Below are 16,061 nucleotides of genomic sequence, written 5' to 3'. Positions count from 1 at the left end.
TTTAAACAATTATGACTTTCATCTTTTTACTACTTGTTTGAAATTCCCTCTCCCTCAGGAGATAATACTATCAACAAACTTAAACCAGTTGTCATACTTCAATATGTGGTGTGCATGCAGTTTGTTGTCTGGAGAAACGCCTTGATAAACTGTCCACTGTGCAAAATCATGAAGTAAAACACTTCTTTGCTTATCTCTCTCTATTACTGAAAAGTCTGTAGGGAGTGTTTCATTGATCTAATACCTGTCATTGATGTCAATCTGTGAAGCATTTTGCCTTGTCAGAAATTAGTTTGCTTCTTTGCATTAAGGTAGAACACGCCTCCGGGACACAAATTTGGACTCTCAAACTTTTACAATTCTTTCCTGATATACAGCTTTGGGGGTTGATTTTAAAGCTCTTGATGTAAGAAAGTTTTTCACTGGCTTAGTTTTTCAAAATTCGAAAATTTTATGTTTCTCCATAGAGTTAACATAGGGATGGGGGCCATTTTGAATTTTAAATATTGGTAATTCTTGAGTTATTTGTTTCCCTAGTACCAAAATTTCCACGGTGACCCCGGTTTTCTTGATTTTGAAAGAGAATGGTTGAAAGATTCCTCAAGGAAAGTTTGAGCAAAAGTTTAAGTCTTTCACTTTCGAGGCGCGTACTACCTTAAGGTAGAATGTGCCTTAGGGATAGATATTCAGACTATCAAACTTCTGTAATTTGTTTCTGTTCTACCACTTGTTGGGATTCGTTTTAGAGCTCTTTGTAAAAGAAAAATTTTCACTGTCTCAGTTTTTTCGAAAATCAAAATTTTATTTTTCTCCATAGAGTTAACTCATGGATAGTGGCCATTTTTAATTTCAACTATCGATAATCTTGGGTAAGAACATGGTTGAATGATTCCTTGAGGACATTTTGAGTGAAAATGTAAGTCTTTCACTTCGAGGCACATGCTACCTTAAGTGGTTTTGCAGAGTGAGGGAGCATAGAAAAGTCAGAGCTCTGGCTCAAAAGGAATTTTATGTTACACTGGTTCATGTAGCCTCAGATCCATGTATATGTATTGATATTGCCAAGGAAATTGAGCCTCTTGTTGCATGAAATGCCTACTAGGTAAGAAAGTCTTGTTTCTTGGGTGTTTGGAATGAGTTTTGGGAAAGAATTGATGGCCATCTGAAAAGGAGACAGACAATATAAAACATGAAAGTAAAAGGATCAGAGTAAAGGTGGTCTCCTCAATCCTCAAATGAGTATAGACAAGGTAAAGATGCAGGATTTATCAATCAGTAAAAGCTACCTACACATGCGCAAGTAATCTGCAGGTCAGTCTCAATAATTCACTGAGGAGATAAAAATTTTCAAAATTTGTCTGTGTTTGGTGTTTCCTCTGTAGATCGTGCTACATTCTGATGTCAGAGAGCCTGTTTTGATTGCATCAGAATGCTTTATGTACACCATATTCCCCATTTTTTTTATTTCTGGTGAAGTACAGGCACACCTATCTCAAACTCCCAATTAAATTGATAAAATGGATGGCTTGCTGTGCCTTTCAGCTTTTGTGAAATAGTTTAGATTGATGCAAGATGAAGAGTGTTGTCCATGACACCAGTCACATCCCTCAAAGTGGTAAGACGGACAGAGTCCAAATATCTGTCCCTGAGGTGTATTCTATCTGAGGGAAAAAAATGTATGCTGTCATACCAGGTTGATACCAGATACCATCTTAGGGGCAATGTCAAAAGTTCAATGTCTGATAAAAAACTTATTCCTTTTAGTTGGGGGGTTGGTTAGGTGTTTTACCCGAAAAAGTTTCTTTCCGACAAATTGATTTAAGGTAAAAATTTACACTTTCATGTTGAAGCCAGCATTTTTTTTCGACACATGCACAACCTGCCCTGCCCTGGTTAGCTTGATTGCAGATTTAAGTTTTTTATCCTACATTGAACTTTTGATGTCGCCCCATACAGGGCTGTGAAATGAAACCAAATAATATCTTACTATTATGTTTAAATTCAAGGCAGATGAAACATTTTGCCAAAGAACACATAACTTCATTCTTCTAACCCAAACGTTATAGCCAAAGACAACAGAATTATAAGTGTTAGTGAATACAATGAAGAGATATTTGTTTGATTCTGCAGTGGATTTATTGGTTTCTATCATAATGAGGCTTCCATTACAATGAAAATTCATCAAACAGTCAATTCTAGGTTGATTTGAGGTTCATCTGTAATACTTACTGAACAATGACTGGTAGACATTCATTATTTGAAGGGACATGTACAAATAAACCCTGTTCAGACTTTGAAATTTATTTCTCTGCAAATTATGAATTGTATTTTCTCAGCAGACTCAACTTTAATTCTCTATCCACTATAACGTTTATTATTTGTGCAGACTATGTGTCTCTTATTTTCAGTGCTAACTTAGAATTTGTTTTACTCTGCAGGTTCAAAAATGAATTTTATTGTTGGTTGGACCATCAATTTGTTTCTGTGCATAATACATTTATTTGCCATGCAGACTATGAAATTTGTCTCCCTACTGACCACAAATGGACTTTCTCAGACTATAGTAACTATTTTCTTTGTATACTTTTCTTTGTAGACTAAGCTTATAGCATTTATTTCTATCTAGACATTTTTCATTTGAGGATAAGTCAATATTTCAATTTTTTTGCTTAAATATACAGCTATTTATAAGTTATTTATTAGTGCGATTTTTATGCCATAAATTACAGTTTTTATTGATTCATAATAAATTTCGTATTTGTTCTGAAGATATCTACTATGATAATATGATCAAATGGCTATCATAACTTTCTTCTTTGTTTTTTCCTTCATTTTAAACTGGATTTTTATGAGGAAATACCAAGTTTACACTCGAATGTCATCGACTTCTTTGCCATCTCTTGCATTCGCCTCTCTTCAATCTCTTCGGCTGTCCATGGCCTGTAAACCTTCTTCCATTCTTCATCGGGGAAGAGTCTTTCGAAATGGTCACCACGGCCAATACCAAGCTGAAAGAGACAAACGTAACCTTGTGTTTATCGTCCATCCGTTGTTCAGAATGGCAAAAAGTATATGATTTCAAAATTGAAATCGTTAGCCTTGACACAGTAAACAATGTGTAATCCTTGTCTAATCATCTGTGATTGTAACTTAAATAAGATTTGGCGATGAATATCACAAGCTCACAACACGTCCTGGTAATTTCAGACCAATTTGAACGACCCAGGGATTAGCCTAAGGGTCACGACACATTCCCTAAATTGTTCAAACCATTTACATATGAGAAATACTATTATTTTTATTGATTCAACTTGGTTCTTAAGTGTGAATACGCATTTTACAGATGTATTAATATCAGTTCTAAGGTAGTTTACCTTAACTATTGCCCAAACTTTACTTATGAAAACTTTAAACCATTGCCTTTCGGAAAAAAAAGGAATGCAAATCGGGGGAGGGGGTATCATGTGCAAAAAATTGTCCCTGAAACAAATATCACCGAACTTTAACCAACACTTGGAATTCAAAATGGCCTCCATCTCTGTGTTAACTCTTAGTGGGAAAATAAAATTTTCGATTTTCACAAAAAGCGGCCTGTTAAAACTTTATTTGCCAACTGAGCTTCAAAATGAGCCCCACAAGTGACAGACCAAAATGCATTGTGAATATTTACGAGTCCGAATATCTGTCACCCACTCTCACCTTTAATGAAATTACAATACCGGTTAAAGGTACACTGTCACCTGTTCCAATTTTGCCACTGTTACCATGGAAAGAGAAAATCTAACCAATCACAGGTTTTAAGCGGGTGGCCGCTTTTTAAAAACAGCGCCCTCACATGGGCATTTTGAATACCAAGGAACGCCCCTTTGACCATATATGGGCATATTCAGATTACAGGTAACTGTATACCTTTAAGGTACTTCGCTCCTCGAAAGTGAATGACTTAAAATTTTGCTCGAACTTTCCTAAATAAAACTTTCAACTTTTCTCTAACCAAATCAAGAATGGTAATGGAGGATCACCCTACAGATTTTGGTACAAGAGAGACAAAAATTGCCGATATCTGAAATTCAAAATGGAAGTCATTCCTGTGCTAACTCTTTGGAGAAAAATAAATTTTCGATTTTCGAAAACAAAGATGAATATTTTACACCAAGAGTTTGAAACGAGGCCCCCCCCCCCCCCCCCGAGTGGTATGAGAGTCCGAATGTCTGTCCCCGGTGCATTCTACCGTAAATGTCTTTCAAGTGCACGGAAATAACACTAGCAAACGAAGCTTACATGTAGACTAGTCTAAGATCTAGTGTCCTTAACATGACTCCGGCGGCGATGAATACAAATGGCTTCGCACGGCACATTTGTCAGCATTATGGTTCAAATAACTAGTTTCCAGATTAATGCAGTTTTTACTCAATGTAAAGAAAAGAAGACAAAACGTAAACTTGATAGAGATGATTATTCTGCACTCACTGTAATAAATTTACAAGCATCATTGTTTGAAGAAACGGGCTAAAAATTATGGCTCGCAACTACTACGATGAAGACACTTTTAAGTATGCATGAATTGAATAAACCAATATCAAGTATTCATGAATATTAATCTTAGAATAATATGAACCCGGTGAATACCTGTCTGTGAAGAAGGTTCTTGACTTTGTTAGTGAAACGCTCTGGATTTGCGTCCCCAGTAAACATCTTCTTGTCAGCCCTGACAACAAGGGAGCCACAAATATGGAGTTCCTCTGTGAGGGTGCCATTTTTGTACGAGCGAAAGGCGCCCTGTGGAAAAGCCGTGCATTTGCAACTACGTGGATTCATGTCACCAGGCTGGAAGAAATCAGTCACGCTTGCATTTGGAAATCTATTGAGAGAAAAAAAGTTGCGATGAGAATTTGGCTCAAAAGTCGGCTGAATAGTAATGAACGTGTTCCATCTCAATCATGAAAGATTCGCATTCGTTTCAGTATTTTGCACAATTTCTTGATATTTCATGCGTGAAACAAAATAACCATCGAAGCTGGTGGTTTAAAATTTTCTTCAAACCAAAAAACCAAACCAGTATTCGCCAGTGACGTTCAGGAATTAAACCAAGCGAACTGACATTCTGCAAGGATCTGAGTCAAAATGAACGCGAATTTTCAGTCGTCAAACGCAGTCTACGGACCATGGGAGACGCTGTGCGCTATGTCGCCTTAGATTGGTACGTAAAATGCTGCGAACACTCAGGAAGATCAATGTGAGATTCAAATCTCTCCATTTAACTTGGGTATTAAGGCTTTCTGGTAAGAGAGCCTCGAAATAAAATTGAACTGGTGCAGTCACCTGAATTTCAATCTCGCAAAACTGGAAGAATCTTACCTGTGATGACCATCTTCAATGGTTATGATCATCATGTTTTCTTGATTCATGAAATAGTCATTCTTCAAAACCCAGGCATGAGGCAGTTCATAATAGTATTGCAGAGTGCCCTTCATGGTTTCGTTTCCGTCTGAAAACATGACAAATATTCTAAATAATTTTACAGCGGGGCGTTTATGTCGTTATACATAACATAAAGAAATATATTCATTACGAGCGCAAAGTTTTCAATCAAGAAATCGACAATGGACATTCATTTTTTTCGCATCTGTCAGCTATAGAGAAGAAACAAGTGATATCTAAAAGGTGCGAGTAGGAGTGTAAAAGAGTTGAAAAACTATACCTCGTTTCGGACCTTCCTCTGGTTTAAAGACTGCAACATCGCACATAAATCCCTGATTAAGCTGGTAAAGCGCCGACGAGAGACTGATACGATCTGGAAAGAGGAGGCAATATAGTGTCAGTCAATTGAATACAACCATTGAATTTCTGTTTAGGATAAACATGTTTTTCACTGTTAATCAAACAAGGTAATAAATAAGAAAACTGGTGAAAATATGTCTTTAAGTATACATATAAGGCAGAATATCTCCAGCTTAATTTCCGAGCGAAGTCACATCGATGTTCCCGGTGAGATCGTTGAGGACTCGTTTCACTCATGAGGGCGCACTCGGCAAGGATGAAGATACTGAGATGAAAAAATTATCCAATCATATTCTGCTCACATCTGGCCAGTGGAAAGGAAAGAGCACAATTCAAACAAATACAATAACACTTACTAATCATGAACTTCGCAATTTCGTCAGCGTTGAGTGTTGGAAACACCTCCTTCCAGAGATCGTCACCGTCGTAGCGCAGACCGAGCATATAAGATAGCGAGCGGACATTGTAACGGAAACCATGGATGAAACCCGAAGCTGCTCTGCGATCTCGTGCTTGCATTGCAGTGCCGATGAAATAAAGATCAGGTACAGTAGTCTCCCAGTGTTCGTCAAGGACAGGGTATCTGCCCAACGTGTGTGTGTCTGTACAAATGAAAAAAGGTCACAATGATACACAAAATTGCATCACTGAGCAAACTATAAGCTTCAATCTGCACCCTTTGAGTTTCCTTTCGTAAGTTATTTCAATATATGTAATCGCTAAAGTTCTAGACACCAATGTCCCTTGTTTTTCCAGATCTGAACAGTCGCATTTCTGTGTAATTGCAGTGAGTAATACGATGTCGCTCGGCCCTAACCTTCCTTATACTTATGTTACTCTTCACCTCAAATTTCAGCAATTGTGAAGGAAGCAGGAATCAGATCTATTTACCTGGTTTGCAGCTGTCATCAAACATATCAATATTGATGAACTTCCATCCAGTTGCCAGGATAACTTTGTCATATCCTTCGGCCGTGAATGTACCGGTGCCTGGTGGATCCCAATTGGGTAGCTCAATGTTGAAGACCTGAGAAATCTTGCCGTCGTCTCCTTTGATGAATTTAAGGGTGTCACATTGACGCAGTGCATGGAGGGATTTGAGATGGTACATGTCCAATATGGAGTTGTTAACAGCACGCAAGTTGCCCACAAAATGGGTGTCCCATGCCAGTTTAACAGGCCTCCTAGTGCACATATGAATCAGAGCAGCGCTACCGGCCAAATGATCTGCTGTCTAAAAGAGACAAGCGGCAAATTATACATCAATTATTAATCTGCCCCACTCGAAACATTTCCAGTTCAGAAAATAGATCAACTTCTGAATTTTTAAGTGTCAATTAATAGAATTTTTGTCTCCAAAACCTTGGCTAATAATGCAGACGTGTTAGCTGTACATATTATTTTAAATGTACAAATACTGTAACAGCTGTGCAAATTAAGTGAAATATGAACTTCCCTTGCAAGGGGGCATGCATTTTGACGCAACTAGCTGTCAGAGTACAGGATATAGCTGATAATGATACATTAAACGGCATGCGATTGCTTCAAGTGGTCACTACTGTATTCCGATTGAAGAAGTGCACTTACTTCAAAAGCGCTGTTTCCTCCACCAAGGATGAGCACTTTCTTGTTTTCGTACTCTTTTAGGTCGATTGAATGGTCGTGGTATGAGACAGCATGTTCAATACCTTCGATGTCAGGGTCATGGGGTTTGACAGGACCGGTACCCATCAGCAGGACTTTGCAGGTCGTCTTGTTTCCCTCACTGTCAGTAAGTGTAAAGCGAGAACGGAATTTGCCATCCAAAACAGCCTCCCTATGGATATTGACGATGTCTGTGTTGTAGCGAATTTTGAGATTAAACTTTTCAACGTAGTCGTGCATGTACCTAGAAATTAAATGACATAAAAATCATAGTGGTGAAATTTACAAATTCATATTAAAAATCACGCAGAGAGAGAGAGAGAGAGAGAGAGAGAGAGAGAGAGAGAGAGAGAGAGAGAGAGAGAGAGAGAGCGCTCTGAAGGACGTAACCCCTAGTTTTGATACTTTTTCAGGAAAATGTTATAAAACGAAAAGATAGAATTTTTATGGCAAAGAGAATCATTTGCATTGAAATGATTTCACAAAAATGAGAAGATTTTGACGTTGGATCTTGAAACCAAATTCCGATTCTTGGAAATGTCGTATTTTTTCAGGCTTGAATGTTAGATTTGAGTTAGAAAAAACTCAACACTTTCTGTACACGATAGAAAAGTGTAACCTTGTAACTCCAAGAACAAAGTATTTAATGCAAAAACAGATTCCAAATACAGAAGAAATATATCAACAATCTTTCTGCGATTTGTATGTATCAAAGAATGGTTGACCTGAAAATGTCGTTGATTCGATGAAGTGTGTAAGGACGTATGCAGGCATTTAATGAATCATGTGCAATATATAAAGAAACAAGATCGGCGTGCAGTCGCAGCGTTACTCTAACCAAGTGGGGTAGAGTAACCATGATATAGTGAAGCGCATGATGAAGTAACCAGCATACTCAGACAGAACCTGATTATGCTACCCTTGACCGGACACGTAAAGATTGAAAACAATGACATTTAAGGTGAACCTGTCATGTATTGCCACAAGACCAGCATATATGATGAAGCGGACTCAATATGTGAAGGCCATAGACCAACACATGATGACGAGAATATAGCACATAAAGATAGAATACCAGCATAAAATGAGGTGCACACAGTGGGCAAAGACATAAGTACAATATGTCATGAGGTAACGCTGTGGTTAAATATACTATTACAAAGTAAATTAATCAACTCGCATACGAGATAACATGAACATGATATGCAATAAAACTGTCCGCGGATTTGCAAGTGGAGGTATTCTATGCTTACGCAAACCGATCTCTGCCCTTCTCCCAAGGGAATATTACAGGAAATCATTGGATTAAAAGCATGTTTGGTAAGTTTTGATAGTCTTTATTGTTTCATAATTCATGATATCAACGTATCGAACATGGAATATAAAGCTGAGCGGCCCCAGTGTCTATTGTCAGAGAGATATGCATGCACACAAGGATTTACGCAAGCAAAGTTCGAAACATTATTCACTGTAGCAAATCATTTATTGCAGCAACGGACGATGGGAAATGAACTTGTATGTAATAAAGTAACAACCACATACAAAGATAAAACTGGCTTTCGTTGAAGCGAACGCGACACACACAACCGTAAGACAGGTATATAATGTGGCATATAACGATATATGACAATTAGAAATTGAATGAAACAAATAAAGGCCGTTTGTATCCTCCAGTTTCTTCATAAAACACAGAAGTGCATTTTATTTCATTGAAGGAATAAGGGGCGACCATTAACGTTTATTACTTTGTAACGGTTAGAGGAAAGCACAGATTCATTTTGCTTTCCTCTTGCCCTTGTAAAGGATCATGCTCATCGTCTTTTTTCTCTGAGGTTCCAAAAACGATCTCTCACATGGAGATGCACTTGACAGCCTGGAAAATGAGATTCTCAAATTTCTAGCAACTGGGAATGTTGGGTCGACGGTGTGGGAAAAATTGATTCCACACTCTCAGAATATCGTCCCACACTGTGTATAAATGCACTTGTACGAAAGCGGTGTATTGTCATGTGAGAAAAAGAATCTCACACACGAAGGACCTCGGATCAGATTTCTCACACTCGTTGGGGGATATCCCCAACTCGTGTGAGAAATCTAATCCCAGGCCCTTTGGATTCTATGATTGTGCTATTTTGATGACGATGTAGAAAATCAGGTATAAAATCGTCTGTCTATTCGTCTGTGAAGACTGGCGAAAATGTTAATACTCACTCGACGAGGGCATCAGCTGGCGGAAAAAGTTCTTCAGTGTAATTCTTAAATTGCAAGGCCATATCGTCACAGAGGAGCGAGTTCCAGTCATGGCGGAGATTGAACTCTTTCTCAGGGAAATAGTTAAATCTCTTGTTTATGGAGATCAGTGTACGGTGACGAGGATGTACTTTGAAGAATGACCCAGGGCAATCGTTTTTTTCTAGGACTATGTAGTCTTTGCCGGCTTTCTCCATGCAATAGGCCATCTGAACACCGGCAGGACCTGCTCCGACGATTGCATACTGGAAATCTGGGAGGAAAATAAGTGAAATGGAGATGACGCTGGTACTGTGATGATGGTGATGGAAATTTTAAAAGAAAGTTCTTGGACTGATAACATTTCTTATTGCCAGTCTGTTATATTTGTATAATTGCCATTAACAGCATTAAAAGACCCAGGGGGAGCATTCTGTATACATGCTTTAGACACGAGCATTCTAATACAACTAAGTGCTTAATGCCTATATCTCTTCGTGATCAAGAAGTGCTCGGTCTAGTTTATCAGATTTGTATCATGATGTCTTCACTATATAAGACAGCCCTGCTTACAACTGTTCCAAATTGATAAACGTCTAGTAGCCATACATCACCTTTGGCCTCAAAGTTTACACACCATATATAGACAAAGTGTGAGATTGATTACGAAGCTCCACTTCATTTCACATCGTACAAAAAATCTGAACGAGCCACAAAAATTATTACTTTAAAGATGTCTATGTATCGCTTCAGCAGCGTGAAACTTTTTTGTTTGTTTGTTTTTGTTTTTTGCGAAACTTTTGTGAGGTAGCTAATGTACTAATACGTACCGTTTTTTTCCATCTTCGGGTTTCGGAATATCTCCTCGGGACAAAGGAAGGCCAAGAGTGATTACTACGGTTCTGGAATAAATGAAAATGTTGACTTTCAGGTTAAGGGGAGCACGTATTCTTCGTTGGCAATTTGTTTTCTCTTAACTGACTTCAAAGTACAACTGAGATTTGTACTTTGACTTTTAAGACCCGAGCAGGTCCTCTATTGTGAACATGTAGATGATTCGTGTGAATGGAATCAGATCTCAAACACGCAGCTACTCTGTTTAAAACCATACTTGAGATGAGAATTAGGCTGCCTTTCCAAAAATAAGGAAGGGAATGGTACTTAAATCGATTTTTCTTGTACTCTACCATTCAGCTTATAATAAAAAGCCACATGACCAAAACTATAATCATATCTACGTTTTGGCAGCTATTTTATTTGTCGTAGGAATTTAAACTGAACGGGATGTATACAGTATTGATTTATTCCGCATTATATTTAATCCATCTTCCCTCGTTTCGCACGACATGCGTCTTTTCGGCTACAACTACACAAGAGCGTGGTGAATATTTGGAAAGCTTTTCAAATAGTAAATGCTTTTCGATAACCATGGTCGAAAGATGATTAATTTACTAATTTCCATCCGAACCTCACAGGCAGATTGAAGTTAAACTGTACTTCTCATTTCGAATAGTTTGCTTTTTGATTAGCTATGTCCAGTACTTCGATGAACCCCTTCACCAAAACAGTTTTGAATCTGAGACTTGATTCTGGTCTAGCAAAAGTTTCCTATCATTATTCGACACATTTTAATACCTGCTCAGAAGTAACAAAGGATAATAGTCTATGTGCACATTTGGGAAGTTTTCGCCCTTTGTTTACGGGGGATTATTTTTCCAGCTTGATTAATCAAGAAAACTGCATGTACAAGTAATATTTTGATGCATCTTCCTGCTTCAATATTACACATTTAAGTACCCCTTTTTCTCCAGTAATTGAGCTTTGAGTTCCACATTCTTTCATGTATCTGTTTCATTGTAGGTCGCACATATCTCTTATCATCGTCAATAATATTTGCAAGTATGAATCAATGACAATAATACCACGTCGATAATAACTCTCTCTCTCTCTCTCTCTCTCTCTCTCTCTCTCTCTCTCTCTCTCTCTCTCTCTCCTGCCTTTCTGTTTGTGTTTCTAACTTGCTTCTCTGAAAGCTCGGAAATTTGTAGTCACATAGGAATTAAGTACATACCTTGAAATAGATTTTACCTGTAATTGATTGCTGGTACAATAACGTATCTGGTCTCTGTTGATTGATGAAGAGGGGTCTGCTTTTACCAAGCCGGACTCAACAGTGTTGTAGTGACTCTGACTGTTCCGTGTGCTCGATTGCTCTTCAGTTGTAAGAAAGTCAATTTATAAGCAGTTCGCCTATTTTACATATTGACTCAGGTGACCTTATTACTTATTTTACTACTCATTTACATCCAATGAAAGCAGTCATATGTCGTCACGTGATTAAGAGTGCCCTGTCGGTCACGATCCGAGATGCCGAATGGAGTTTTAGTCACGTGTTTTATTAGTAACCCTCCTGACCACGAAAAATATAATGACCCCCTAAGATGTTCAACATTATATGAGTTCACCCTGGGACACGGCATTGCATAAGAACATTCAAAATGCAGAGATTTCATTATTTTTTATTGTTTGCATTAATTATTATTATGTATGTTACATTTACAATATATTTAAGTTGGAATAAGATTTCATAGTCAACGATTGAAATGGTCTCTACAGGTACGTATTTTAGATTTGTAACCACAAACACATCGTGGAAAGACCTTTTTTCCAAAACGCTGCTCTTACTCAGAGTCTAGTCCACACAGTGTCCCGTTTCTTGTAAAACTTAAATGCAATTGTTTTTCTTTCATCTCTGGCTCTTACATGCCACATGTACATGTAGTACTGAAACATTGGCTGAAATAGCTCTCTCTCTCTCTCTCTCTCTCTCTCTCTCTCTCTCTCTCTCTCTCTCTCTCTCTCTCTCTCTCTCTCTCTCTCTCTCTCTCTCTCTCTCTCTCTCTCTCTCTGTTTCCCTGCCTTACAGTCATTCACTGAGTACATAGTATACAGCTGCTTTAAACTTATCCAATCTTCCCCTTAGTCCATCGATGTTCAACTTTAAGCTTAATAACAGAACTGTGTACAAAATGTATCACTAAAGCAAACCTTTTAGGATTTCCCCATTTTTCCAGTGAAAAACTGTATTTTGAAAGACTATATAACGATAATTACCTTAATGTGAGGCCATGTAGGGACCGTTAAAACTTTAGTTGTTATTCATCACATTCAGATATCAAAACTGATTAATTACATATATGATAAAAGATTGAAGGTGTTTTTCATTTCTGTTTCTCTATACTAATTTCCCAACATCAGTTTTGTTTCTGTTCCTTGAATAACAGAAAAAAGTCCAATAGTATAGTTATCTTAGAGCTCTAAATGAACTTCAGAATGAAAACATGCGGGGAATGACCTTTTCCCTGGAATATTTCTGTACACTGAAACGAGGCTGCTTAGCAAAGTTTGTAAATCCCTCCGTTCTGTTTTAAAAAAGAAGGCATGTACCCCTTACAGTTTTCTAATTTTAGCTGACCTCCTGGGTTTGACGCTGCCACACTTCGAAAACCTTGACAGTTTTTAACTTTGTACTTGGGTATTGCATTTGACCTTTTGTTATGGTTTGATAGGTGCACATTGTGCCTACATTTTTGGTTAAACCGCAAATGGACCTGTGATGAAAATTGGGAAATCTTTTGAAGACAATGGAGAATTTAGAATTAGGAATTTCTTTGTGTTGGTCTTGCCTAAGAAACCTGGATTGTTTTTGTCATTTGAGTAGGTGACGTACATTGTGACTTCGGATCCACTGACAATCAACAGGATTGTCTTATCTAGATCTAAATGCGACAAACACTAAAATGAATTTGACATGTACTTTCAAATAAGACGACAAGTCAATGACGTTGACCTATGCCAAGGGGACATTTACGGCACAAATTCGTTGTACCAGGCAATGTTAGAATTGCGCGATTATTTTATGTAGCCTTCAACTTCGTAGGTCAATAGAGCAAGTACCATTAAATAAATATATTGACAAATACAATCAAACTGAACTGATTAATCACATTCTTCAACAAGAAACTGAACTGTCTTATCAATGACAAGACTCCAGTTTTTGTTAATGGAAACATAATTCACTCATGTTACGTTAATAAGAATTAACACGAGACATTTGTTCTCAACAAGTACCCAATTCGTCCAAGCCCCTGTTTGTGTATAACAATAAGCCCTTCTTGACTTACAGGATTTTGGAAAATGTTGTAGATCTGTGTATAAGTCCCTATCCTCGTTTAGCTCACAATACCCAATTAAAAAATCGCCGACAGTATGGCTTGGTCGACGATTGCATGACTGCATCGATCAGATATGTGAAGTTGCGACTGATTAACCAACTGGATTTGGAAGTTGTCTTAAATTGACCGAAGTTAAATACGTTGTAACCAGAACGATGGAGCAACAGCAGCAAAGCACTTGTGTGCTTGAAAGGATTTAGAGCTATAATGCCAATTAATTACGAATGAGAGGTGGACAAGGATTAGGAGACTGTTATAAATCAATAAAATTCACCAAATTACCTTTCAGAGCAAAGAAAGTGGTAAAAGGTGCCAAAAAAGGCCAACACATCATTTCATAGAATTTCTTTTTTCAGGATTATATTACCAACGTAAACAGGTTACTTTACCTTTTTACGTTTTGAGGTCATTTGTAATTGTGCTGTAACACAAAAATTTGGAAAATTGTTTTGAAAAAATATGTTTTAAGAATGAAGAATTTCTCTATGCTTGACTTTACTAAGAAATCTGAATTGTTTAGGTATTTTGGAATAAGCAGCGAGGGTCGTAACTTCGATTCCGTTCGAGAATTTGCTGCATTGTCTTTTTTAAACAAGGTCAAATTGAAAATGACTACTTTGACGCGGGCTAAACCTAGAAGTACTGACTAACTGGTATAATAACTGTCATGAGAAAAACGCTAATATGAATTTGACATGAACATTCAAAAATGACGAAAAATCCATGACGTTGACCTATGCCAAGGGGACATTTGCGGCACGCATACGCAGTACCAGGCAATGTCCGAATGTCAGACTATTTTAATTAGCCTTCAACATTTTAGGTCGATACAGCAGGTACCATTATGGATTCGAAAGTTTTCTTCAGTGGGCCACAGCTCAATGCTATGTAACCAGAACCATGGAGCAACAGCAGTAAATCACGTGTGTGTTTGAAAGGATTTAAGGCTCTAATGCCAAATTACTAATGAGACAAGCACAAGGATTAGGAAACTTTTATAAATCAAAAAGATTCACCAAATTACTTTTCAGATCAAACAAAGTAGTATATGGTGCTAAAATAAGACAACATAGCAGTTAGCCGCCGCGTTTCTTTTTTTCCAGGATTAATATTACCAACGTCAAAAGGTGATTTGCAGCCATGAATATGTATACTATACACCATGAGCATCTATAGCGTACTGTAGGAGAACCACCGAAAATTCATTATTTTTACTTTTTCTAAGTTTAACGATCATTTGTAATGTGACTGAAAAATTGGGAAATCCGTTGAAAAAAGTTATTAATTAAGAATGAAGAATTTCTTGGTGCTGGACTTTCCCATGAAATGTGGATTGTTTAGATATTTTTTGAATAGGTAGCGTAGGTTGTGATTTCGAATTCGATCGAGAATTTACGGTATTGTCTTTGTCAAATTGAACATGACTGCTCGGACGCAGGCGAAATCGAGAAGTTTTGACGTAATGATATAATAAATGGCATTGGAAAAAAGGCTTGAATGATAGTAGTTTAACATGCATTTTTAAAAAGGGCGATATCTCCAATACGTTGACCTATATCACAAGTTGACCACAGAGACAGATTCATAATATACCAGGTAATATTAGAATTGCGTGACACTTTTATTAGCCTAATACTTTGTCGGTAAATACAGGAAGTACCTTGAATATCAAAATAAGGGTCATCGGCTTTGTTAACTTTGATTTATTTAGATGACAATATTTTCGCATTTGTTGTGATAGCCGATAAAGAGTCGAACATGTATATATTTAACACCTTTCTTTACCGGTATGTTTAAGTATTTTTGAATAGGTCGCGTGGACTGTGATTTCGAATCCGATCGAGAATGTACGGGATTGTCTTTTTAAAAGGTAGTCAAATTGAACGTGACTGCTCGCACGCAAGCGAAACGGGGAAGTTTTGACTAAATGATATAATAACTGCCATTGAGAAACGGTTTACATAATAGCAATTTGACATGCATGCACTTTCAAAAAGGACGACATATCCAATACGTTGACCTACACCACAAGTTGACCATGGAGACATAGTACCAGGCAATGCTATAGAATTGCATGACACTTTTATTAGCCAATACAGGAAGAAGCATGAAATCACAGCGTGATGTCGTGAGTTTTGTTTAACTTTCATATCTATTTAGAGGATAATATTG

At 37.5% G+C, this 16,061-nt stretch overlaps 1 protein-coding gene across 2 annotated transcripts; it reads right to left on the bottom strand.

Annotated features, from left to right (window-relative positions):
* Positions 1–2,113: 2,113 nt before the first annotated feature.
* Positions 2,114–11,906, bottom strand: LOC139135588 (FAD-dependent oxidoreductase domain-containing protein 2-like). Of its 2 annotated transcripts, none has more exons than XM_070703059.1 (10): positions 11,726–11,906; positions 10,485–10,556; positions 9,637–9,928; positions 7,369–7,669; positions 6,673–7,015; positions 6,138–6,383; positions 5,702–5,794; positions 5,359–5,488; positions 4,630–4,861; positions 2,114–3,008 (listed from the first exon to the last, which is right to left on the bottom strand). In XM_070703059.1, the coding sequence occupies exons 2-10, from the start codon at positions 10,495–10,497 to the stop codon at positions 2,847–2,849; spliced, it is 1,812 nt and encodes a 603-aa protein (XP_070559160.1). In that variant the 5' UTR covers positions 10,498–10,556; positions 11,726–11,906; the 3' UTR covers positions 2,114–2,846. The 2 variants fall into 2 exon arrangements, with proteins under 2 accessions (XP_070559160.1, XP_070559161.1); XM_070703060.1 differs by having other exon boundaries at positions 11,743–11,865.
* Between the last annotated feature and the right edge of the window lie 4,155 nt (positions 11,907–16,061).

The sequence above is a fragment of the Ptychodera flava genome, chromosome 6 (genome assembly GCF_041260155.1).
Source record: "Ptychodera flava strain L36383 chromosome 6, AS_Pfla_20210202, whole genome shotgun sequence".
In the NCBI taxonomy this organism is placed as follows: domain Eukaryota; kingdom Metazoa; phylum Hemichordata; class Enteropneusta; family Ptychoderidae; genus Ptychodera; species Ptychodera flava.
The sequence above is the reverse complement of the archived record's forward strand: the minus strand, read 5'-3'. Positions and strand labels throughout refer to the sequence as shown.

Bases quoted from the DNA above. Each gene is read 5' to 3' on its own strand.
- LOC139135588 (XM_070703059.1), bottom strand. The intron at 6,384-6,672 runs GTAAATAGATCT...TCATTTGTACAG, and splicing joins TGATGACAGCTGCAAACCAG to ACACACACACGTTGGGCAGA. The intron at 4,862-5,358 runs GTAAGATTCTTC...TTCTCTCAATAG, and splicing joins ATTGAAGATGGTCATCACAG to ATTTCCAAATGCAAGCGTGA.